At 35.2% G+C, this 23,966-nt stretch overlaps 2 protein-coding genes across 2 annotated transcripts in view; one reads left to right on the top strand and one right to left on the bottom strand.

Annotated features, from left to right (window-relative positions):
- LOC140059178 (uncharacterized) overlaps positions 1-17,912 on the top strand; it is a 57,716-nt gene extending 39,804 nt beyond the window's left edge. Inside the window, exons 43-70 of the mRNA XM_072105070.1 lie at positions 235-477; positions 932-1,183; positions 1,434-1,676; positions 2,007-2,249; positions 2,883-3,125; positions 3,627-3,872; positions 4,085-4,312; positions 4,965-5,210; positions 5,489-5,743; positions 6,053-6,307; positions 6,442-6,690; positions 7,342-7,587; positions 7,713-7,961; positions 8,090-8,335; positions 8,501-8,749; positions 9,049-9,297; positions 9,539-9,790; positions 10,534-10,640; positions 11,028-11,253; positions 11,609-11,715; positions 11,943-12,171; positions 12,514-12,627; positions 12,838-12,954; positions 13,224-13,351; positions 13,892-14,108; positions 14,395-14,470; positions 14,785-15,148; positions 15,567-17,912. Of these exons, the coding sequence (XP_071961171.1) occupies positions 235-477; positions 932-1,183; positions 1,434-1,676; positions 2,007-2,249; positions 2,883-3,125; positions 3,627-3,872; positions 4,085-4,312; positions 4,965-5,210; positions 5,489-5,743; positions 6,053-6,307; positions 6,442-6,690; positions 7,342-7,587; positions 7,713-7,961; positions 8,090-8,335; positions 8,501-8,749; positions 9,049-9,297; positions 9,539-9,790; positions 10,534-10,640; positions 11,028-11,253; positions 11,609-11,715; positions 11,943-12,171; positions 12,514-12,627; positions 12,838-12,954; positions 13,224-13,351; positions 13,892-14,108; positions 14,395-14,470; positions 14,785-15,148; positions 15,567-15,608 (5,921 nt within the window). The 3' untranslated portion in view covers positions 15,609-17,912. The remainder of the gene's footprint in view (positions 1-234; positions 478-931; positions 1,184-1,433; positions 1,677-2,006; positions 2,250-2,882; positions 3,126-3,626; positions 3,873-4,084; positions 4,313-4,964; positions 5,211-5,488; positions 5,744-6,052; positions 6,308-6,441; positions 6,691-7,341; positions 7,588-7,712; positions 7,962-8,089; positions 8,336-8,500; positions 8,750-9,048; positions 9,298-9,538; positions 9,791-10,533; positions 10,641-11,027; positions 11,254-11,608; positions 11,716-11,942; positions 12,172-12,513; positions 12,628-12,837; positions 12,955-13,223; positions 13,352-13,891; positions 14,109-14,394; positions 14,471-14,784; positions 15,149-15,566) is intronic.
- On the bottom strand, positions 16,613-22,818 carry LOC140063605 (cytochrome P450 2U1-like). The gene is made up of 4 exons (XM_072110022.1): positions 22,439-22,818; positions 21,434-22,053; positions 18,235-18,562; positions 16,613-17,065 (listed from the first exon to the last, which is right to left on the bottom strand). The coding sequence occupies exons 1-4, from the start codon at positions 22,779-22,781 to the stop codon at positions 16,884-16,886; spliced, it is 1,473 nt and encodes a 490-aa protein (XP_071966123.1). The 5' UTR covers positions 22,782-22,818; the 3' UTR covers positions 16,613-16,883.
- Between the last annotated feature and the right edge of the window lie 1,148 nt (positions 22,819-23,966).

A 23,966-nucleotide genomic window follows, 5' to 3' on the forward strand; every position in this document is an offset into this window, starting at 1 on the left:
TGCGATGGACTACATTGACGAAATGCTTTGCCCTTTTTGCGGTTTGTAACAAACTGACAGAATAATCATAGCATATCTAGAAAATAAACACCATCGATGAACACTACTGCAGATAAAAGTACTTCATACATCCACACTCTTATCTAGATGACTTGCAATAGTTTGTTAGACTCTATCTAGTGACAGCTACAGAATCGGGTGTAATTGTAAACACATTATTTATTGTCTTGGTAGATAACGAGGAGCCATATTATGAAGTATGTCCAAATTCCTTTACCGTAATCGCGTCATCAACTTCTAATGAAACGGAGGTCTCATGGACAGTGTCAACTCCAAGAGACAACGTAGAAGTTGTTAATGAGACAAGAACACATTCAACAAACGATCTATTTGTGATCGGAACGTATGCAATACGATATGAGGCGACAGATCCGTCGGGAAACATAGGAACTTGTGAATTTACACTTGCCGTACAAGGTAAAAAAGAACAAAAGTGTTGAATTTGATTACTAGGCTTAGGGTACGGAACTGGTTTATGAACTACTTAATTGGAACTAAGATTTCAATACAAACAATACAACTAGGCCTATTATGAATGTGACCTAATATTTATTTGCTTTAACATTAGAAAAACAACGTACTACCATTCTATGAAACAATCATTTGTTTTATCGGAAACTTATCCCAAAAAAAAATATCAGAAAAAGATCCCAAAGCGACTATGCATCTATTATACAATCATACATCACCAGGTGATAGAAATAACACTTCATTAGGCACTAGTGACCTGTATTGACTAGGTTGACAGACACATACTGTAACCAGGTAATTTCACTCTTCCCTGCTGTAACCTACAGCTTACATGGAGCTGTCTTAACACAAAACGTAGTGTAGGAAATATGACAATATTAGAACCATAATTAATTTTTAGATGCCACTGCACCAACATTCACGACTTGTCCGGACGGTCAAACGTACGATGCAGATACTGGAAAAGATGGCACCAACGTCTTCTGGACAGAACCTGTAGCCGTTGATAACTCTGGAAACGTTATGACTGTAATCATGACACCAGTCTTGACATCTGGTGATTATTTGACCATCGGACAATACAATATTAATTTTACTGCCATTGATGCAATGGGAAATATAGGATATTGCTTCTTTACTATTGTAATTGAAGGTAAAGTATAATTGTTTTTAAAACGATCTGTGTTGTTGAATTTATCTTGTAATCAACGACAGGCACAGTTCTACATTTAGTCAAACAGCCAAAAAGCCAAAAATGTAAATTTAATTAATAAATCTAAGTGTAAATCTATTACATGATGTCATATCCTGGTTAATCCATAACCATATTTACTTTACAATAGAATTACAAACATTACTGATATTCATTTAAAATTCATAAGATTCCTGATATTTTTTTCAAGATAATGAACTTCCAAACATAACATATTGTCCAGAGAACATCGAAACATTACCAGATTTTGGAACTAACACTGCAAACGTAACTTTTGAGGTACCAACTGCGGTCGACAACTCTGGAAGTTTAAATATTCAAGGCTTTCCTCTACCAGGCTCAGTATTTATGCCTGGTATTAATACTGTCATTTATACGTTTACTGATCCCTCTAACAACTACGATGACTGCACGTTTACCGTTACTGTTCAAGGTTTGAAACAGATTTTATTTTAAGATTAATTGTCTGCACTACCAAACTTAATGTGACAAACAAAATGTGATGTGCCCATTTATGGACATGATGATGTCATATCACTACCATATTTGGGCATATCACTTTTTTGTCAAACTAGCTTGATAGTGTAGACAGAGCTTAACTATATTGTAATAGTGTAGTATGGTCTTAACCCAACTGTAAAACATGTCGTTAGAAAGTGTCAAGTAAATTTAATCATTTAATTAGGGAGAAAAAACAATTATTTTAATACCTTAAAAAACTAATATGACAATCAATAATATTCAATATTTTAAATAAAATTAGATGATGAGGCGCCGACGGTTACTGGTTGCCCGTCAAGCATAGACGCGTCAACAGCACCGGGATTGCCGTATCAAGTAGTCAATTGGACGGAGCCAACGTTTATGGACAACGCAGGTTCACCTCAAGTAGTGAAATCACATGAATCCGGTTCACAGTTCAGTATTGGAGTAACGTATGTCAATTACACTGCTAGTGATTCATTTGGAAACGAGCGTGTGTGCTCATTTACAATTACAATCTTTGGTAAGTTTTCATACTTAGTCAGGATAGGAAAGGAAATGAAAGATAGAAGTACGTTCAAATACTATAACAATGCTACTTGTATAAACTACCAATAAGAAAACCGTCCGTACAACCAGTACCAAACATGGCAAAGGCCCATTTACACTAGGTCGATGACGATCGACGATAAATAGATACATATATGTATTTTTCATACTTGAAAAAAAATTTAAACAGTTTTTATCCTAGAACTATAGGATAGCCATCTATGCTGCCTTTGATGAAAATTATATTTTCACATGTTCAATTAAATGACGTCATGATTGGTAAGAGCAATAATATCGTGACAATACAACGATGTTATGGTTTTTATTGACCATTCATCATTTGATTGGAATTAAAAAAAATCATTTTTATCAAAGACAACATAAATGATTATCCTATATTTCTAGAATAAAAACCTTTCTAATTTCTTTTGTTTTATGCAAGAAAAATGTATGTTTATTTATTGTCGATCGTTATCGTTATAGTGTAGAAATGCGGAACAATGAACCCTCAATAAACATGTATGCGACTCGTGAAATAAGAACTGCTCACCTATCAAACAGTATCAGTACATCATATGTATATGCAAATGTTTATTTTATTTTGTAGATGATGAATTTCCAGAAATAAATAATTGTCCTGAAAATCAACGATTAACAATAACGTCAGAGAGCAATACAATTGCAGCAATCTGGACGCCACCAACGGCTACTGATAACTCTGGACAGCCTGCTCTATCATCAAACTATCCGAGTGGATACCAATTTCAAAGTGGCGTAACATACGTTATATATGAGGCTAGAGATTCTTCAGGGAACAAAGTTCAATGCACATTTTCAATAACGGTCAACGGTAGGTTTAAATCTAAGCCGACATGAAATGAGTTAAACATACAGTAGGCCTAAATCAGTTTTTAGTAGTTTCTTTTGTGATATTTTCTCCACTTATGATACAATTATCAATGAGTTTACTTTTTCCTACTAAGGATTCTTCTAACAAGAATTATATTGCATTTTTGAGATTTGTAGTGTCAATTTTAATACGGTTACAATCAGCCATAATTTCGTAATTCCGGTTATAAATAATGTATATCACAAGTACATAACCACCAGGCTTCACCTTCACTGTGATCTATATCTAATATGTAATGTTTATTCATAGTCAATAATAATATTGCCATGTATGCGCATATATTGCGTTATCATCATCTTATAGAATCATAGTAACCAGTTTTGTCAAAAAATAAAAAGATCAAAATGTGGTCATTTAAAAAAAATTTCCCTGTACTATACTATTGACAATGGTTTAATAACAAAACCTATGAGTTTCAAGCCTAGTGAATACATTTTTTAGACAATCAGCCTCCAGTATTCGTGAACTGTCCAGGCAATATCGACGAAAACACCGACTTCAGACAACCAACGGCGACAGTGAACTGGACAGAGCCGTACGGTGTCGATAACGTCGACGGAAACCTGACGTCATCAAGTACATACGCACCAGGCTCAACCTTCCCTGTTGGAACTTATACCAACACCTATGAAAGCACTGACAACGAGGGGAATACCGGTACCTGTGTATTTACAATTACAGTGAATGGTAAGTACTGACCATTGTACAATTATGCACAATGATACATGGTGCTGGAGATGTGATCAATGAAACTAACAATTCCCTGGTTCCCTAGGGAAAATATGTCAATTTAGGCCAAAAGTATTAAATGGATAAGATAATGTAGAAATTATGTAACACAATGATTTTTGACTAATGCTTTAACAACATAACATGTGATGTTTTATTTAAATTTCAAGATCGTGAGATTCCACAAATCTTTAATTGCCCGGTAAGTTTTGTAGTTGACGACACAAATATTGCCAGATGGGCACCACCAACGGCGACAGATAACACAGTTTTAGTGACGTTGACTTCGACAGTTAATCCGGGTTCAACTTTGGAATCGGGAATAACCAATGTAATGTATACAGCGTATGACCAATACGAAAACGAGGCTTACTGCTTCTTCAGTGTAAACATACAAGGTAAAGAAATACATTGTTTTAAATTAAAGTATGGTACTAATCTAGAAAGATTAGTACTACTCTGGAAAGATTAGTACTACTCTGGAAAGATTAGTACCTACTCTGGAAAGATTAGTACTACTCTTTCCTGATACTAATAGACCAGGGAATTATTAATACATTTCAAACAAAAATGGCTTCTGATAAGCATTGAAATACTGTATCTAACAACTTGGCATTCGTAATTTATAATTGAACATTTATTTAGAAACAGTTAAAAAAATAAAAGAAGCATACATTTACAATAACTTAAATGGTAACAAACAATAGATAAGAAACTGTTTCAGGGATCGGATAAAGAAGCAACCCTTAAACAGAAAAAAAGACAAAAAAGCATCCGCATGAGAAATCATTTGCTATTGTTAGATTTATAAATTACAATCCTAAAAAATATTATAAATGTTTCAGATAATTCATTTTGACTCAATTATATTACTCAAATAATAAATATGTTTTTTTTACGGAGTTTTTAAATATGTTCACGTTTCTGTAGACAGTTCATTCCATAACTATAGGACCATAATACTGTAAAAAAATTGAGTCCTTTTTAGCCTAGAGAATTAGCAAAAATGTGTTTTAATGTTTGTTTAATATCCATCCATTATCCTCCAAGGAACCGGAGCTCCTGTCATTACGGTCTGTCCCGCGAGTCAAGTAATCGTCGCAAATGAAGGTGACGCGACGACTATAGCAATTTGGGATGAACCAATGGCGATAGAGTCTGGTAGTTCTTTGGTGGCCGACTGTAACTATTATTCTGGAGCCGAATTTGCTGTCGATTCACTGAACGAAGTCAACTGTGTATTCACCGCATCTACAGATCTGGAATCAATTTGCTCTTTTACTGTTACAATCGATCGTAAGAAAACAAAATTATTTTTTAACGTTTTCCATCTTGGCGCAATAGGCTTTCCACAATTTGTTTCCATTATTTTCTTATAAGGCTGAGCTGGATGCATGAGTAATAAACTAATTGCCTCTATAAAATTAGAAGCAGGAGCCATGCTTGTTACCATTTTATAATTGAAAATGTTTCGCAATGTATATAATGTGATTTATTTATAAGTACGTGTAAATATTCTTTAAACACTTATCATACTATAAAGATCCCTAATCTCGTTAATTTAAATATCACAGCTCCAGAGGATACAGAAGATCCCGAGATTAGTAACTGTCCTGCAGATCAGACAATCGAGGCTGAGTTTGGAAGTGAAACGGCATCTGCTACGTGGACGCCTCCAACTGCAACAGACAATTCAAACACGAGTCCAACATTGTCAGTAACTAAGGAACCTGGTTCCGACTTCGACATTGGTATTACTGATGTAGTTTACATTGCACGGGATTCTTCCGGAAATACAGGCAGTTGTCAATTTAAGATAACTGTTACAGGTAGGCCAAAACGAAACTTGTTTGCAAAAAGAAATGATGAACAAAAGGAAATCTTTCTAAACAATATCAGGGAAGAGTTAACTCTTGCCTGACAATATTATGTACGCGGTGGTTAGGATGTGCATGCATGAGCGATTTTTAATTGACCAATCAATTGCGTTTATTCTGCCTGAATCCTAACCACTTCGTATTACGTCGCGTATACTGGAATAAATTAGTTTCCAATTAAGGCATTCCCCAATTCAAAAGAATAGAATAGCGTTATAGATACAAGACAAATCCTTTCTAACTGTCATTCTATTCCATTAGGATTTGTTGATTCTGGTGATCCAGTTATAGAAGACTGCCCATCAAATATTAATGAGTTTGTTAGTAGTGGAACGACATCATACCAAGTGTCATGGGATCCACCATCAGCAACGGACGACTCTGGTGCTGTGGAAATTACAACAGATTATGAACCAGGTTTTTCCTTCCCTGCCAATGAAAATACATTGGTGACGTACACGGCAACGGATGACAAAGGAAATGAAGATTTCTGTACATTTACTGTATCTATAACAGGTAAATATAGTAATTAAATAAGTCTGGTTTAGACTAAGATAATATCCTGTATGGAACGCACATTCGATATCGGCTGTTTCATAGAAATGTGTAAAAATAGGTACAATAAATTGAATGTATTTTATCTTCATTAGTTGATACAGAAGCACCAACGGTGACAAACTGCCCGACAGACATTACCGAAACTATACTATCAGGAGAAATATCCACATCCGTAACATGGACCTCACCAACTGTCCAAGACAACTCAGGCGATTATACAGTTATATCATCGCCAACGCCCGGATCTGACTTTAACCAAGGAGTGAGGACAGTGACATACACAATTTCCGACAATTATGGAAACATAAATAATGATTGTTCCTTCACAGTGACAGTAACAGGTAAATACTTGAGTACACTATATAAATTGGTTATTCCTGTTTGAGTAACAAAGCGACGCTATTTTTGGCTCCAGTAGCCGCCCATAACAGACACGATATATTGTTGTACCGAGGAAGAGTTCTCCGTAAATCTTACCTAACAAAGAGGCAATTCATTGTAAATTGTAATTTGAAATATAAATTGATTTATAAATAAATGAAAAATAATCTACTCACAAAATACATGCATTATATAGTTCCAAAAGCAACTGGTAAATTCTGAATTACGGGAAATCATTCAATCAATCTTGTTTAATTCCATGAGCCAACGGTGGCAATATGTCGTGTAGGATACTCACTCAAGCACATTAAAACGCTTTACACTAAATTTGCATATAGATACGAGTTCAACCTGTCAAAATAATACAGTATGCTAACTTCGCTATGTAAAATTGATACAATATATATTTCTGGAAATAATTTCTTTTTATAACTATGTCTAAATGCTGTGGACATATAATGTCACTTTTGATTTACGACAAGCAACGACCTAATAATTGAGTTTCTTGGCTCTCCGTCTTGACAAATTTTTGTGTTTTTTTTAGATCTATTTACTATCCAGAAGAAAACATTAAATTAATGTCATAATTATATTATTTTTAATAATTATAGTGGACGAACCACCTACGTTTTCATTCTGTCCGGATAGTAGTAGTATAGATACTGATCTAAACTCAGCATCGGGAACGGCAGTATGGACAACGCCAGTAGCAGAGGACGACATCGACGGTGCCGTCATACCCACGTCAACATCATCTTCAGGGCAGCCGCTTGGTATTGGCAACAATCCAATTGTGTATACAGCGACAGATTCCTCCAATCAGGAGACAGAATGTTCTTTCTCTATAACGGTCAACGGTAAGTTGTTTTCTTCTAAAAACATACGAAACATACGAAATTTGCTTTAACACATACATTAAAATTGCATTTTAGAGTGGAACTTAAACCAGCCAGTGATTAAAATAATTTGTATTTATTTTTAGACAACCAAGACCCAGAGTTTATCACCACTCCTGATTCACCAGTGGCATGGGCGCTAGCTGGAGAACCGTCTGCTAGTGTGACCTGGGTCGAGCCAGTGGTGAATGACAACGCTGACCCGAGTCCGGTAGTGACGTTGACGGGCGGAACGAATGGAGGGAGTTATGACGTCGGCACAACTACTTTAACGTATATAGTGACAGACGAATCTGGAAACTTTGCCACGTATTCTTTCAATGCAATTGTTAACGGTAATTTAATAATCAAAGATAATTCTATTTTTTATAAAAATCTCGAGATATGCATCCTCTTCTTACATATAAAGTTTTTTTACAGAATTTTCATTAACCAACCCTTAAAAATAAATTATCTATTTCAGAGGACTTACCACCCCAGTTCACACTCTGTCCCGCAAGTTCATCTGTAAACACCGACCAGGGTCTTTCTACAGCCACGGAAGCATGGACCACGCCGGTAGCTACAGACGCACGTGATGGAGCAATCACTCCTACGTCATCTTCAAGTTCAGGACAAGAGTTTGAGTTTGGTAGCAATCAAGTGACATACACTGCTGTTGATTCGTCTGGCCAATCTACTCAATGCGTCTTCTTTATAACGGTTTTAGGTTAGTGTTCTTGATTGACGGGTTCTATGATAGGGATACACAATACATTCAAGTTATTCCTTCCATGATGATACAGGCATTCATTATAACAATCATAACATTGTATGTAGATGGAGAAAATAGAAAGAAGCAGCAACATATTAATACTTTTCTTCTTTTTTTCAGACAATCAAGACCCTCAAATAACACAGATAACTCCCCCAGTCCCGGTTACTGCAGCACTTGGTGCGACTACGGCACTTGTTAGCTGGCCAGAACCTACTGTATCAGACAACGTAGATCCAACTCCATCAATATTACTAACAGGTGGTACGAATGGAGGCGCCTACGATATTGGAACAACTGATCTCACGTACACGGTTACCGATTCCAGTGGAAATTCAATTACTTATGATTTTGAAGTTGTTGTAAATGGTAAATAACGTAGTTGATTTTATTTGTAAATAATACACAATATAAAGAAGCTAATTGCTAAAGCTTGGTTTCCACTAGCGACGCAACGTAACGAAACCTACACAACGTAAGAAAATGCCCTTCCAATAATTGTGCTTGCCGCCACCTGCGTGAATGTTTGCAGCACTATAATGCGTCGTCGGTTCCCACTTTGTGATTACCCAATATTGCATTTCAATACGTCACTGCGTTGCGTCGCATCGCTAATGGGAACCACGCTTTAATAAGTATTTTAATTGTTTCAATATCATTGTTTGCAGAGTTCCCAGAGGACACAACTGAACCAGTTTTCACGTTCTGTCCTGGTGCTGTAACGGTTAACAATTCGCCAGGCCTGGCAACTGGAGTAGCTTCTTGGACTCTGCCTGTTGCCACTGATGATCGTGGCTCAGTCAGCGTCACACCGACCTTCAGCTCAGGGACTTACGACATTGGAACAACACCAGTCGTGTATTCAGCAACTGACGGTGTCAACACGGTAACATGTACTGTATTAGTTCAAGTCATAGGTAAGTCTGTCATTTCTTAAATAAGAAGTGTTTCCTAAGAAGATCTCTTCTAAACTTTTTCAGGATTAAGGAAGTAAATATCATCTAATCAAGACATGATCTTTACCTAAAACGTTTATTCCGGTTTCAATTGTGTTGTTGCTTTTAATTTAATGTGTGTATTTTTAATGGTTTTCTCAAGCGCCTTGAACACCTTGTGGATATGTGCGCTTATCATTTTATCTTACCTTCATCCCAATAGATAATGAAGATCCAGTTATCAGCAATTGTCCAGCAAATATGAACTATTATGTGCTGACTTTGACGACCGCAGCACTGGTTATATGGGTTGAACCGGTGGCATCTGATAACAATGCTATCACTTCTTTCTCATCAAATCTTCAATCTGGAGTCCGACGTATGGCAGGGACAGAAACCGTTACGTATACAGCAACTGATGCAGCCTCTAATACGGACGAGTGCATTTTTGTTATAAATATTCTTGTAGAAACAGGTTCGTTGACTCTGCACATATAACATAGTTACATTAAACAATACTAGTAATGCCACATCTATTCATGATAAAATTGTATATTATTACGATCATAATTTTGGGACCCCTTTGGAAACAAGCCTTTGGGCTTCAAGGGTTATCCCCTGCTTCCCATGTTTACAACAAGCCTTTAGGCTTCAAGGTTTATCCCCTGCTTTCCATGTTTACAACAAGCCTTTGGGCTTCAAGGTTTATCTCCTGCTTTCCATGTTTACAACAAGCCTTTAGGCTTCAAGGTTTATCCCCTGCTTTCCATTGTTATTGTTATCTATTTTTAATCTATTTAAAAATAACCGGTTAAATTGCGTTATGCAGCAGAAACAGACCCCATGTTTACAACAAGCCTTTGGGCTTCAAGGTTTATCCCCTGCTTTCCATGTTTACAACAAGCCTTTGGGCTTCAAGGGTTATCTTCTGCTTTCCATGTTTACAACAAGCCTTTGGGCTTCAAGGTTTATCCCCTGCTTTCCATGTTTACAACAAGCCTTTGGGCTTCAAGGGTTATCTTCTGCTTTCCATGTTCAATTTCTCAAGATTAAAGTTTGTATTATTCTATATATTTATTTTAATTCATATTTTATGCTGTTTTATAAATTGTACTGTTCTTGGAAAGCAATCAATATTACTTACATAATGACAAACAATTTTAAGTATTTCGTGAATAAATGTACTATTACTAACAAACGTTTTTGTTTCTCTTCTAGATCCGATAAGCATTATGGGAAGCGTGGTTATGGACGAAATACGAGGAGTTGATGGCACATTCTCGACGACAGCAGGCAACTTACTTATTCCACAACTGGAACAAGACGTATGTATTTCCAAACGTATTCATTATTATTAATAATATATGGTTAATCACGATTCATAAAAAAATTCTAATCATAATTATGAGATAAATTTGTATATATTACAATGCCATGATTATTAACAATTAAAAACATACGAGTTAGTATTCTACTAAACTATACGGTGTAAAACTAGCTCTTCTCTGAAATAATAATAATAATAATAATAATAATAATAATATTAGGAACTGTACCTTGCGGATACTGAACACAATGCGCACACATTTCTGGATTCCACATCGTCATGCCACTCATGGTAACACGAGTTGCAACTGTTCTCAAAACTATAAAATACAATTTAAAATTAATTGAATATGATAACCACAGAAATATAATGTTGATGATTTTAGTTAGATGATCTGTTCCGAGCAAGTAGTATCGGGAACGTGTTTGCTGGCATTACAGTTTCAATGTACTCATTTGACGATGACGACAACGTGGTGGTGATCTATAGTGTTGAGTTGGCGTCTGGTTCAACCTTAGTAGCGTCTGACATTGAAAACGCTTTCGAAAATCGTCTCACATCCTTAATGTTTGCTACAGATAATTTGGTAGTGGCAGCTTCATTTAACGCCGGTAAGACATTTTTATTGCTCTATCATATTTGGCATATTTTAAAGCATGTTAAAATATTATATTAAGCTTAGTTCCCACTGGACACAACGTAACGCAACCTAGGCAACGTAATAAAATGCCCTTCCAATCATTGTGTTTTCCCCCGCCTGCGGAAAATCAAACCTACGATGTTTGCATCACTATTGCGTCATCGGTTCCCACTTGTGATTACGAAATACAGCATTTTGCGTCGATACGTCGTTGTGTTGCGTTCTAGTGGGAACCACGCTTTAGAGGTACGGTTTTCCGTCCAAAAACATTACATATTATTTATTATACAACACGTCTAACAATTTAAAATAATATATTTTGCCAGATCTCATTAGCTTATCAGGATCTGTGATAATGGATCAAATTCGTGGAGTAGACGGCACATTTTCTGATGCTAGTGCCACTACACTCATTGCACAACTTGAAGACGATGTAAGTGAAAATATATTCTATATTTTAAACACTTGATATGTAGACATATACATCTTGATAACCAAAGAAGTTAGATTAAAAAATGTATTTATCTCAATGTAATTGAGACGGTGTATCACTATACATCATTGGCAACAATCACACGCGAAGCGTAACGAGAGATTGTTTAAGAATGTCATTATACATGTTTCAATACGGATTTAATTTGTTCTTGCTTTGTTGTTTAGTTAAATGCCTTGTTGCAGAGTAGCAGTATCTCTCCTGATTTTGCCGGATTAACAATAACAAGTAACGCATTCGATGACGACAATAACGTACTCATAGAATTTAATACATATCTCGTGGCCGATTCTACACTGTCCACAGCAGATATCGAAGCTGCGTTTTATGCTGCGTTGACAGATGGAACTAATTTTGATACAAATGACGTCGTTGTGGCAAACACGTTTATTATTGGTGAGTAGGACTAATATACTTTCACTAGAAAGAATCAAATAAGGACTACTATTCCATTTTTAGTTTACTTACTTTGAAATGATAAGCTCATTCTAAAGCGTGGTTCCCACTAGCGACGTAACGCAACGCAACGCAGCGACGTATTGACGCAAAGTGCTGTATTGCGTAATCACAAGTGAGAACCGACGACGCAACATTGCAAACATTGCAGGTTGCGTATATTGCGTTACGTCGCGACGCTAATGGGAAGAAAACACCCCGAGTTCACAAAACCGGCGACCGATAATTGGAAATAGTGTGCATTAAAGATTATCTTGTTTAACTTGTGCAAAAACAATACAGGTGAGGATGTGTGCGCTACTTCACCTTGTCAAAACGATGGAGTTTGTCAACGAGTTGGCACAACCTATACCTGCACATGCGCAGATGGCTACCAAGGAACCAATTGTGAATCAGGTAAGCGTTTGACCTTTGTTAAGTTTAACTAAAATATGAAAACATCTTTTTTTTTCAATAACACAATGTTTAAATTATTTTAGTTTCAAATGTTAAAACTCACTAACATTATTATTGAAACTAAGATTTCAAAATTACTGTTCCCACTAGTAGGCCACTATAAGTAAATCTGGATATGTAATAATTGTTATTTACATCTGATTTGTTTAGACATAGATGAATGTGCAGCCAATATTTGCAGGAATGATCAAGTATGCACAAACCTAATTGGTTCCTATATATGTGAATGCGATATTGGGTTTTTTGAGATTTCTTCAACCTGTGTCGGTAAGTTCAAACAGACAAAAACCTATAAGTTCTGTCTACACTATTAAACTAGTTTTTGACAAAACAAGTGTGATGTGCCCAAATATGGTAGTGATATGTCCAAATATGATAGTGATATGACATCATTATGTCCATATATGGGCAAATCACATGTCACATAAAGTTTGATAGTGTAGACAGAGCTTAATAGAAATGAATACATTATTTAACGAATTAACGTTTGGGAAACGCAAGTTAATCTAAAACCAACATTTCAATCTACTTTTTAGCGGTTCGACAAATCACCGGCGGATTTACTATCATTTCAATTGGAGTTGATGACGCTACGTTTACCGAGGCGTACAACGACCCTTCGTCAGATGAGTACCGGGAACTGGTTGCTATCATCATTGAAGCAGTAAGTAGTAAAGTACTTAAGCCTATTGTCACAAACAGAAGGAAATTTACAAATAAGGATAATAATAATAATATAATAATAAACTTGAATAATATACCGGTACATCATTATTATTTGTTGATTTAAACACCAACATTACGCCCTCTTTAAACATTAGATTTCTAAAGATCTTTGGCCCTTTTGGGAGAAAGAAGCATGTATTTGAAAAAGTATAACGTCCACACCGCCATGTGCAATGATCGAATGGCGCTATATACATTAACAATATTAGTTTAAAAATTATTATATTACTCGTCAGTGACGCTACAAACAAAATGGTATCAATGCAGTATCAAGCTTTGCATGGAGCGTGAGACTATTTATAGTGATCAATAACGCTATTGCACTTTCGCACCTAAACGGGGCATAAGACTTCACGATCACTCATGCACTATCACCGCCGCGCAGCGAGTGAATGTTTTTAAATTGGGTAAGGTAAAGAGATTGTGGTGCGAAAGTGTATTATCACCGTTATCAACAAACTTGATTTTCTATTTACAGCTAACAGCTATCTTCCAAGCAGCTGATGGCTTCTTAGGTATCCAAATACTCGACTTTAGCTCTGGTAGTATTGTAGTGGATTTTGTTGTGCTCCTGGAAGAAGCTGGTGCCACAGAAGACGATTTGAATACACTGTTTGACCAGAATGTCAACAGTGCGGGAGAATTGAGTGGGTCAACACTTGACCTTGATCCCGATAACACTCAGAGTTTCCATGGTACGATTATTATTTTTTTGTTAAAATACTAAGACTTGAATAGTCCCAGATGTTAGGAATTTAACAACAAATATTTATAGTCCTCACAAAACATGAAAATCAAAATCGAACTTTGAATAAAACATTTTGTATTTTTAATAACTTTCATAGATAATTTATATATATTTGCACATTATGGCTTGGAACACGATATCGCAGACTGGCTTATTGATTGATATATGTTAATATACTACGGTATGAGTAGATATAACGACTTTCCTAATTGTTTGTGATTTTTTTTAAATAGAAATATGTCCAGATGATTATTGCAAAAATGGCGGGACATGCTCAATGGATATGAATGATTTCGAGAGTTCGTGCACGTATGTATAATTAAACATTTACAAATAAATAAACATTAACATTTTGTTGTTTCACTGTAAGGCTACTTCAAGGCAATTTCAATTCAATTCTACTAACCATAACTGAAATTAATAATTCCCCAACAATAATTGCTTCATTAAAAGCCAGATACAGATTATTTCTTTTCACAAAAATAACCTGTTTTCCCGTGTTTTTTTTTGTATTCAAGACAACAGGACCACAATGCAAAACAGGTTTCCTTTTACCTGATTGTTTAACCCTGTATAAATATGTTGTTAAATAAATAAATAAAACCATACCATCTTTCTTACAGGTGCGCAGACGGCTACAGTGGAGAGACATGCGATAGCGAAAAACTCGACACATTGGTCATTGTTGCCATTGTCGTTGGAGCTATCGGCGGGTTACTTTTGCTACTGTTTGTGTGCTGTTGCTTTTATTTGCTCATTACTGGTAGTCGAGAGGACGCAATGTACCGCGACGATGTTGTACTTAACCCGCCAATGTATGTAAACACTCCAGTATACACGAAAGAAAACATGTACGACAATAGAAACTTACAGACGCATTTTAGCGGTAAAGTGTTCACACACCATCACATGCCACACGAAAAGAAGGGTGCAAGGTTCAAACATAATTCTTCAAGGCCATATATTGTGACAGGGAATGAATTAGACGTAAGTGTTTTAGCATTTAGGCCGAAAGCTCTGTCTACACCATCAAACTAGTTTGACAAAAAAGTGTGATGTGCCGTAATATGTTAGTGATATGACGTCATTGTGTTCAGGGAACATCACATTTTGTTGTCACATCAAGTTTGATAGTGTAGACAGAGCTTAATTCTTTATCCTTTGCCGCCAAATTAGCCGTCGCAACTGTAGCATGAATAGTAGAGTCCACCGATTACCGAACAAAGTTAAAAACTGTACATGTGTACGGTAATACCACAAAATGCCCGTGTATCGTTTAGAGCGCGCTTTTTAAACTTTTAAACAAGAAGAAGAGTTTAAGAACAGTTAATATAACAAAACCCGTGTTTCTACAAAACATTTCACAACACATTTAAACTTAACTCTATTTTTTTTTAAATTTTAGGACCGTGCTAGACGAGATAGAGTTTACTACGACAACTTTTAGTAAGTGATTGCTTTGCAGTGGATTAAAACAACAATATAAAATTGGGAAAACAAAATATCAGCTTATTATAATGATTGTACACACATAGATAATGTAATAGTATTATGTTTGAGACAAACACGTTTCTACTATAAGTTATCATGAAATCTTAGAATTTCAACTCAAGGGTCAGGGGTTAAGGGTCACTGGATGGTACGAAAACATACCGTACCAATCTACACCCACGGAAAATTATACAAGAATCAGGGAATATGATTAATAATGTAAACTACTGTATTATATCAAGGTTTTACTTACCATATATAATCCTAATATTTAACATTATAAATATATTTATTTAAAAAAAAAACAGTTTAGATTCAGATTTACTGTAAAAATGTAAAGAATCCAGAAATAAATTTAAGAATAGCAGTAATGTTAATATTAATGTTGGCGTATTGGATTAATATTGTTAATCTTGATTTTAATCGGATTGTATCGCTGCAATTCAGTAAGTCAATGCTGCAGAAACATGTTTTCCAATCTAATCTTAATCCGGTTCAAGCCCACACAATATTTGGTGTTTTCATACTTTATTATGCACATTTAAATCCACTGTACTTTATAGACATATGTAGAAAATTAATTTAATTTAGAAAGGAAAAGTAGAATCATGTATATCTGTAGTACGGTATAATAATCGAATGTAATACTATGCAACTTATATTTATTATAGGCCTACAGTTTCAATAACCTTACATGTAATTATTTTCTATTAGTGTAGTTATCTATTACTAATAATCAACTTGTATCTTAGTATCAGGGTTGGATTTAGTGGAATGAGGTATAGTAGGGGAACCTAGATCATTACATTAATTAAAAACTATAAAATGTTAAGAATATTCTATAATAATTATATTGAATAATGCTTGGTTCCCACTAGAGACGCAACAAAAGAACGTAACGCAACGTAAGTCAGTTGACCAATCACAAGCGAGGGATTATTCGAAATTTCGCTTGTCATTGGTCAACTCGCTTGCGTGGCGTTTAACGTCCTTGCGTTGCCTCCTAGTAGTTGGAATCAAGCTTAAGTATAATTCAACGCATTGGACGATTCCGACATCCGAGCATGCGCAATGTTTAGTGCTTTCAATTCCAAACTTGAATATAAATTGCTTATACATATGGGTTATAATTAGGGAGAATCGTATGCAGTTTCTCACAGTGCAATCAGCATCATCCGCCGTAGATCCATGATCAAACAATGAAACACATTTCTAGATCCTCCACTGCATCTTATATGCGTGGTATAGCACTGATTTTAAAAGATTTAGGACTTAGTGTGAAACCAACGTTGGGTTCAAACTCTGGTTTAGTTTGGCCGTTTGGTACAGTAAGTTTAAACCGCAGCAACAATTTACTCAATATAATCAACAATTCCATCTTTGCCATATTTTCACCAATACAAATTCTGCGACCTGTGATATAAAAGAAATACGTTAACAGTAATCAATTGAACGTAATTTAAATAGTAGTAAAAATGGAATTAGTAGTAATTACAAGTTAATTGGCGATATAATAACATAATAATTTGCGCCGACCGACGACCTAGCTACGTACGTGCGCATTGGTGTTTCGTTGGCCGTCGCCTTGATCCGGAAACCAAAGATTATATAGCGCCGCTACGCGGCGCAAGATAGGTAACTGTTGCCAAGCTCCTATCTTATAACACTACGCGCCCAGTAAATCCATGGACGCCATTCGGGCGGACAGGTTATTAATGTGATTTAAATGTAAATGGTTTAAATTTTGCGGTCCGCCTCGAAGTATCTGTGGTTAACCATCTTTATGATAGATTCATGGAAAAGGGAAGAAATTATGTAAACAAAGTAAAATAAAAGTTTCTTTGGGATCTGGACACTTTCCGATTAATTCTGTGTGTTTACATTGATATGTTTGGTTAGACAACTTCGTTCTTTAACCGAAACATCGTGGATATTGTCTTGACAACGACTTTATTCCGGTTCAAACTTGTCCGCCGGAATGGCGTCCATGGATTACAAAGGTCTCACCCAGTTACCTATCTTGCGCCGCTATACAATCTTTGCGGAAACCACCAAAATTGTGTCGAGGGATAGAATAAGGAAGCGCGTGCAAATGTTGGACATGCGCATAATGAAAACCGCATGCAAATTTGGGGCATGCGCACAATGATATAACCTGGGTCATCGGTCGTCAAAAAGCTCCCTATTAAATAGAAGGATGTAGACTATCTTACAGTATTTCTGTACTATAAATTAAATATTTATATTTTTTGTAATGTAACGGTGTTTTTTTTATGAGTGATTTGTTTTTTTGCATACGTATTCTTTTAATTTAGCACGATATGTCAACACCTTCAAAATACGACTAAAAACCCACACAGAAGCATTTCCTGTTTAACTTTGTCAAGCGCCTCCTATGAACATTGTTTTTATGGATACCGGCGCTATATAAGTCTGATTGATTTATTTATTTATTGATGTACGCTCACGACACGGTAGCTGAAGATAATAATTACTTGCGCAATGCTTGTGTCGACAAGCACAGCTTAATTAATATGACATGGGCATCCATAAACTCATAATATAAAAAAACAAAAACTTACCTAAACCAAATGGCATGAATGATTTGGGCCTAATGACCTTTTTACCATCCTGATCGAAAAATCTTGAAGGTTTAAACTCTGTAGGATTATCCCAATGATTTGGGTCCATGTGGACCTGATAAATATTCAGATTTATGTTAATTCCTTTAGGCAGTTTAAATCCTTTAACCTCGCAGTCTTCGGATGAGCCTCGTGGCAGCAGGGATGGTGCGACGGAACCAAGACGTTGTACTTCGTAAATTGTAGCAACAAACAAAGGAAGGTTACTCAATGCTGCCGTTGTTGGCTGACCTTCGCTTCCAAATTCACTGTGTAGTTCATTGTAGACCTATGTTAATTGATAAGAATATTCAACAGTGGGTATATTTGTGTACCGCCAAACCAAAACCAGGCGTTTGTCGGCAGCAAGGGATTTCTGTAAAATGCTTCTGAATGTGTAAAACCTATATCTTGACCATTTTTAGTTTTTTAAATAATCTTACAGAAAATTTACCGTAGATTCCAAAAATCTATGTATTTTAAAGAAATTATAAGTATAAATCAATGAAAATAACATTTTAATGAGACCCCCTTTTTCGTCTTTGGTGAAAAAATCAAGTTCTATTCTGTAATTTGTGTCTATTTCTAACCAACTTTTACCTCTTTGATTATGAGAAGACCCCTTAATGTGTTGTATTTTTAGAAAGCTCGTGAAAAAATCTTTCCAAAGATAAAGGTTGTAGGTCATGTAAAATAATCGTATAGCCAATCAAACACATTCTTTAATAACCTTTTGGTAAAAGCAAACCAGTCTTGTTGCTACGGAATCCTGAAACAGGCAATTTGATTGGCTAACAGAGTGGCTCAAGTCATTGAAGCGTTAAATTTGCCTTTAACAGCTATTCAAAGTACACTGCTGAGGAAGCGGTAAGGTTTTAACAAAACTTTCTTACTGTAAAAAACATTCAATATTAATTCATACTTGCTATTTATGCATCCTAGATAATAATAAAACAACATAGAATAGTTTAATGATTTATATAATATGAAAAGTAGAAATATTGGCTTCACTAGCGAATCATAAACAACAAGAGGTTAGAAAGTACGAAATGACTTTCTAGCGCGACACACTCAGTTTGGTGAACACAGAAACACTTTTGATCAAAATATTAGGCCTAGCCTAGGCATAAGATAAGAGATGAACTGTATGCCAGCTTAGTACTTCAAGTTAGCCTAGTAAAACCACCTAGCCTACCTTGGTCTAGGCCTACCCCAAAAAAAATGATTTTTAAATGTGTTTAAAAAAGTTTAATTTAATTTTTCATTCTGTTTTCAGATCTTGATTGGTAATACTGTAATGTATATACCAATAGTTTTGACAGTGGTGGTGATGCTGTTGCTAGGCCTACTTTCTCTTCTCAAAGAACTCCAATAATGGTGGTGATACGCTGCTTAATATAACTTTACAAAAATGACTTTGATTCTGATGATACATGACACATGTATTCTATTATGCAACGTAACCCTGAATAAAACCGTGAAATAATTGTATCGAAAAATATGTATGTATTTAAATGACCCGGCACAAAAGATGATAATACTGTTGTTGTAACACGCAGCCTGAAATGACCAAAATGTTATAATTTAAAGTGTACCAATTGTAAATAAATGTAAACACATCAAACACAATCAACTGTCTGTGTATCATTAATTTTGGTTCATTTCTATGTGTTGTATTTTTATTGTCACTTTATTAATATTAATAGTACAGTACTTATTTATAGTTATTACAAGCCTCACACATAACATAAGTTTAGTAAAAAAAGTTTACTAACGTATGTTGTTATTTGAAGTCTCATTTGACAATGTTAATGTTAATGGATTTCTTTGAAAATTTCAATGATTATAGAAAAATGTATTAGTTACATTTGTGCTAAATTTCAAAGCCATAGGTATACTAGAAGTTAGCGTTGTCAAGGTGAACATGAGTCGCTGTCTGCCAGCACATTTAAACTTCCTGTTTGAACTATTGTTTATCTTTGAATGCATTTTTCACTGCTAAATAAAAATGAATTCTTACTTGTATTTCTTTACTTATTGTATCATAACTCTAAAAATACTTGACCAAATTGAATAATTTTTTCAGTATTTTAAAGCAAATTATGTGCTCTGTACAAATATCTTGAAAACTCAAAATGTCACATTTACGACAAATGCCTGGTTTTGATTTGGCTGTACACATTTTATAAAGTGAAATAAATCGTAAAATAAATCATAAAAAAAGAGAGGTTTTTAAAACCAAACTTAGTTCATTAATATTACTCATAGATCTTTCTTATTCATAGGTCTTTTTTATTCATAGGTCTCTGTTTTTCGAGTTAAAATCAAATCGTAAGGCGTTTAATGAAAACTGCCTTAAATTACCGTGACATGTTTCGAGAATACTATTCTCATCATCAGAACTGAAATCAACGCCTAGATTACTTATATAACTATTACACAGTTGTATTTAAATGAGGCACTAATTAGCATGATAAAGAACGAAGTACTAAATAACAACATAACAATCATAATTGCAAGCATGACGCCTAAGTTATAGATTTGTTTGTTCAAGGACGGTTTCTTCCACGTGATTTGGAGGGCTTCCTTGACTTTTATTACTGTTTCATTTGATGTAATTAAATTTAATCCAGTTGTGCTTTACATGAACTACATTTTCACATTCAGGAAGACTTACTAGCCGTAAGTTTATGTACCAGAAAACAAACTATAGCCGTACGTGTTCATACGCAGTTGATCCGAAACATATCCGCAGAGCATAACCCAGAGGCATGAAGCCCCTGGATTAGGAACCTCCTCCTAGGCCGTTTTTAACCTTTTTCGACATGTTTTGATGCATGTTTTTCCTCTGGGCATGCTGGCACTGCTCATATGCCCCCCCCCCCAACCGCCCCTTTCATAAGCACCGGGGCCCTTTGGTTTAGCCAGTGAGTACTCTAGCCGTTACGCCACTGATTACGTGCTTGTGTGGTCAGTAGGCCTAAACTCTTTCCTCCGGTATAACTCAGATTTCAGAATATAAGGTTATAAACAGCTGGGTATATCGGATGTAATTTATCATGTAAACCTCAATCTAAATCGCAATTTACTTCCGATAGAGAATGGAATAGGATGAACTTGCCTGGTAAAACTCGGACAAAAGACAATAAATACAACTTACCTTTTCTTGTTCCTCTGGAAAGGAGGCCATAAAGAGAATAAACCATAGCATTGTACTAGATGTAGTTTCAGACCCAGCCACAAACAATGTTATAACTGTGGTATACATTGTTTCGAAAGTGAATGGGGCATCTTCCTCATTTTTCTCAACTTCAACAATAAGTGAATCCAGTATATCACGAACATTGTCTCTGTCGATAGTCGACAAGTGTTCATGAATATGGTTCTTGACGAACTGTATGACACCTTCAGACGGACGCTTCTTGTGTTTGAAGAATGGCAGGTCGGTAAGACACGGTAAGTGGGTCTCCAGGTTGCTCATGTTCATTTGCTTTACATACGCTTGTAGATCGCTTAAAAGTTGAAGGAACTCTAGATCTTTGTAATCGTATCTTCTGTTGAAACTCATAGAACATATAACATTGGCTGCAGCACATGAAATAAAGTGGTTAGGATCAAATGGCTGACTTTGATACTGTGAAATTGCTTCACATAGGGCGTCAGCTTCCACGATTATCTGGTCTTCAAGCGACGTCTTTCCAACTCCAAACTGTCGTAACACACTTAGCATCCATTTTCTGCCCTTCTTCCATTCTGGCCCATTTTCAAATGCCACGCTACCTGATTAAAAATTAAACGAAAATAAATACATAAATAAACTCACTAAAATCAGTCTGACGAATTTCAGCATTGTTTGATCTTTAGTGTGGATCTTAACATAATTTGATGTTTAATACTTTAAATTTGAAATGTGGAATGTTTTATACCAAATAATTTGTTTTAAAATAAAATAAACTACACTACATTCATTTTTGTTTTATACCAAATAAATAAAAAATAATAAAATAATATACACTAATTTTGTTTTGTTTTATACCAAATAAATAAAAAAATAAATAAAATTAACTACAATAAATTTTTTTGTTTTATACCATATATATTTAAAAAAATAAAAAATAAACTACAATACAGATCAAGTCTATGACGATAAACTTTCAGTTCTTACCTTTTTTTCCTGACAAATAACATATAACTGGAATCAGTTTTCTAACGGAAAATACATTTGCTCGTTTAACAAAAGTTTCGATGCCGAGCGTTACTTCGTTAATCCAAACAACTTTCTTCATTGGACCATTGTAGACCGTCAGAATATCTCCGTAGTACTTAGCCCATCTCCCAATTGTCTTAAATGGTCGTACGCGTAACGCTAACATGTTGCCTAGTAATGGGATAGGTATTGGCCCAGGCGGAAGTTTAGAATTTAAAAACATGTATACATGTACCATAAGCAGCGTAGTCAAAACAATGATCAACACATTGAAAATTTCACTTGTGTTTAACAACAGCATACTGAAGTCTTACTACGTCTTACTTCTGGAAATGTTTAGTGTCAATTAAACAGCTTATAATGTGATCTTATAATATTTTAGGTGATCCGCCGCTGTATTATTTATATACGAGTCGGTCGTATTTAACTTAATATATTATACCACTTATCGGATTTAGATTGTTGAGTGACAAGATCAAGTTCAGATCAATTGTTACAGCAATATCCTTGTCGGAATTCCTGTTCACCAACCATTCGCATATGGTGCGGTAAAATCAACTAATTTCTTGACCACGACGTACATCCGTGTACAAAAAGAAAATTCCTCAATCGAATAAGCATACGACAGGGATAATCTTCCAATACCATCAGTTTTTAAACACCAAATCTTACAAAATAAACTAATTACATATTAAATATTTCTTTGATTGCATTTTAATAGTGCATTAGGAGTAGATCACTACAAAAAATATGGTTCATAACTTTTCGATTATTTTTATGTTATGTTTTATTTCATACGCATCCAACAGCGAGTAACTCGCCACTTGCAGAATGGATAAACTATTTTATAATTTATCGTGCTTATAAACTAAGTATTATTTGAGGCTTGAGTGGAGTTGAAAGAGTCGTGAGTTACAATATAACCTTAGCACTAGGTCAGGATTAAACCCTGGAGCTTGGGATTGGAAAACAAGCATGTTTTTGTGTTTAAATGTATATATACATTCAACCACATTAGTATTTCTGCATTCTACTTGAGCGGTTGTTCAACCCAACATTTGACTTTTTTAAATACAGATAGGCTTATACATTTTTCTCTGAAAATCCATTTTCTTTGATAACTTCAGATTCAGATTTATTACGTCATTCATACATATCACAATGATTATTGGCAGAAATGGCAGAAAAACACAAGCATAACAACACACACATAATATTTACATTTATGATCAACATGGAACTAACAACTGATCAAGCAATATAAAATACAAAAGACCTAATGACCAAACTTATAACAGGAAAGAGTGTCATTTCACTCTTCCCTGCACATACTTTCTAATACAAGCATGTATGAAGTAAAGGGAATTTTAAAACAATATTGATTCAATTCAATTCAATTCAATTTCGTTATTGCTACAAATGCCATCAAGGGCTAATAACCGCTAAAGCATACAACCTCATACAAACATAATTCATCATCATTCAT

The sequence above is a fragment of the Antedon mediterranea genome, chromosome 1, assembly GCF_964355755.1.
Source record: "Antedon mediterranea chromosome 1, ecAntMedi1.1, whole genome shotgun sequence".
NCBI classification, from domain to species: Eukaryota; Metazoa; Echinodermata; class Crinoidea; order Comatulida; family Antedonidae; genus Antedon; species Antedon mediterranea.

What these genes read in the sequence shown, in the direction of transcription:
- LOC140063605 (XM_072110022.1), bottom strand. Translation starts at nt 22,781, where the DNA reads ATGCTGTTGTTAAACACAAGTGAAATTTTCAATGTGTTGATCATTGTT. An exon ending in TTATTTGTCAGGAAAAAAAG is followed by an intron (nt 22,054 to 22,438) that starts GTAAGAACTGAA and finishes ATTTTTAATCAG; the next exon opens with GTAGCGTGGCATTTGAAAAT. An exon ending in TTCCAGAGGAACAAGAAAAG is followed by an intron (nt 18,563 to 21,433) that starts GTAAGTTGTATT and finishes CAATTAACATAG; the next exon opens with GTCTACAATGAACTACACAG.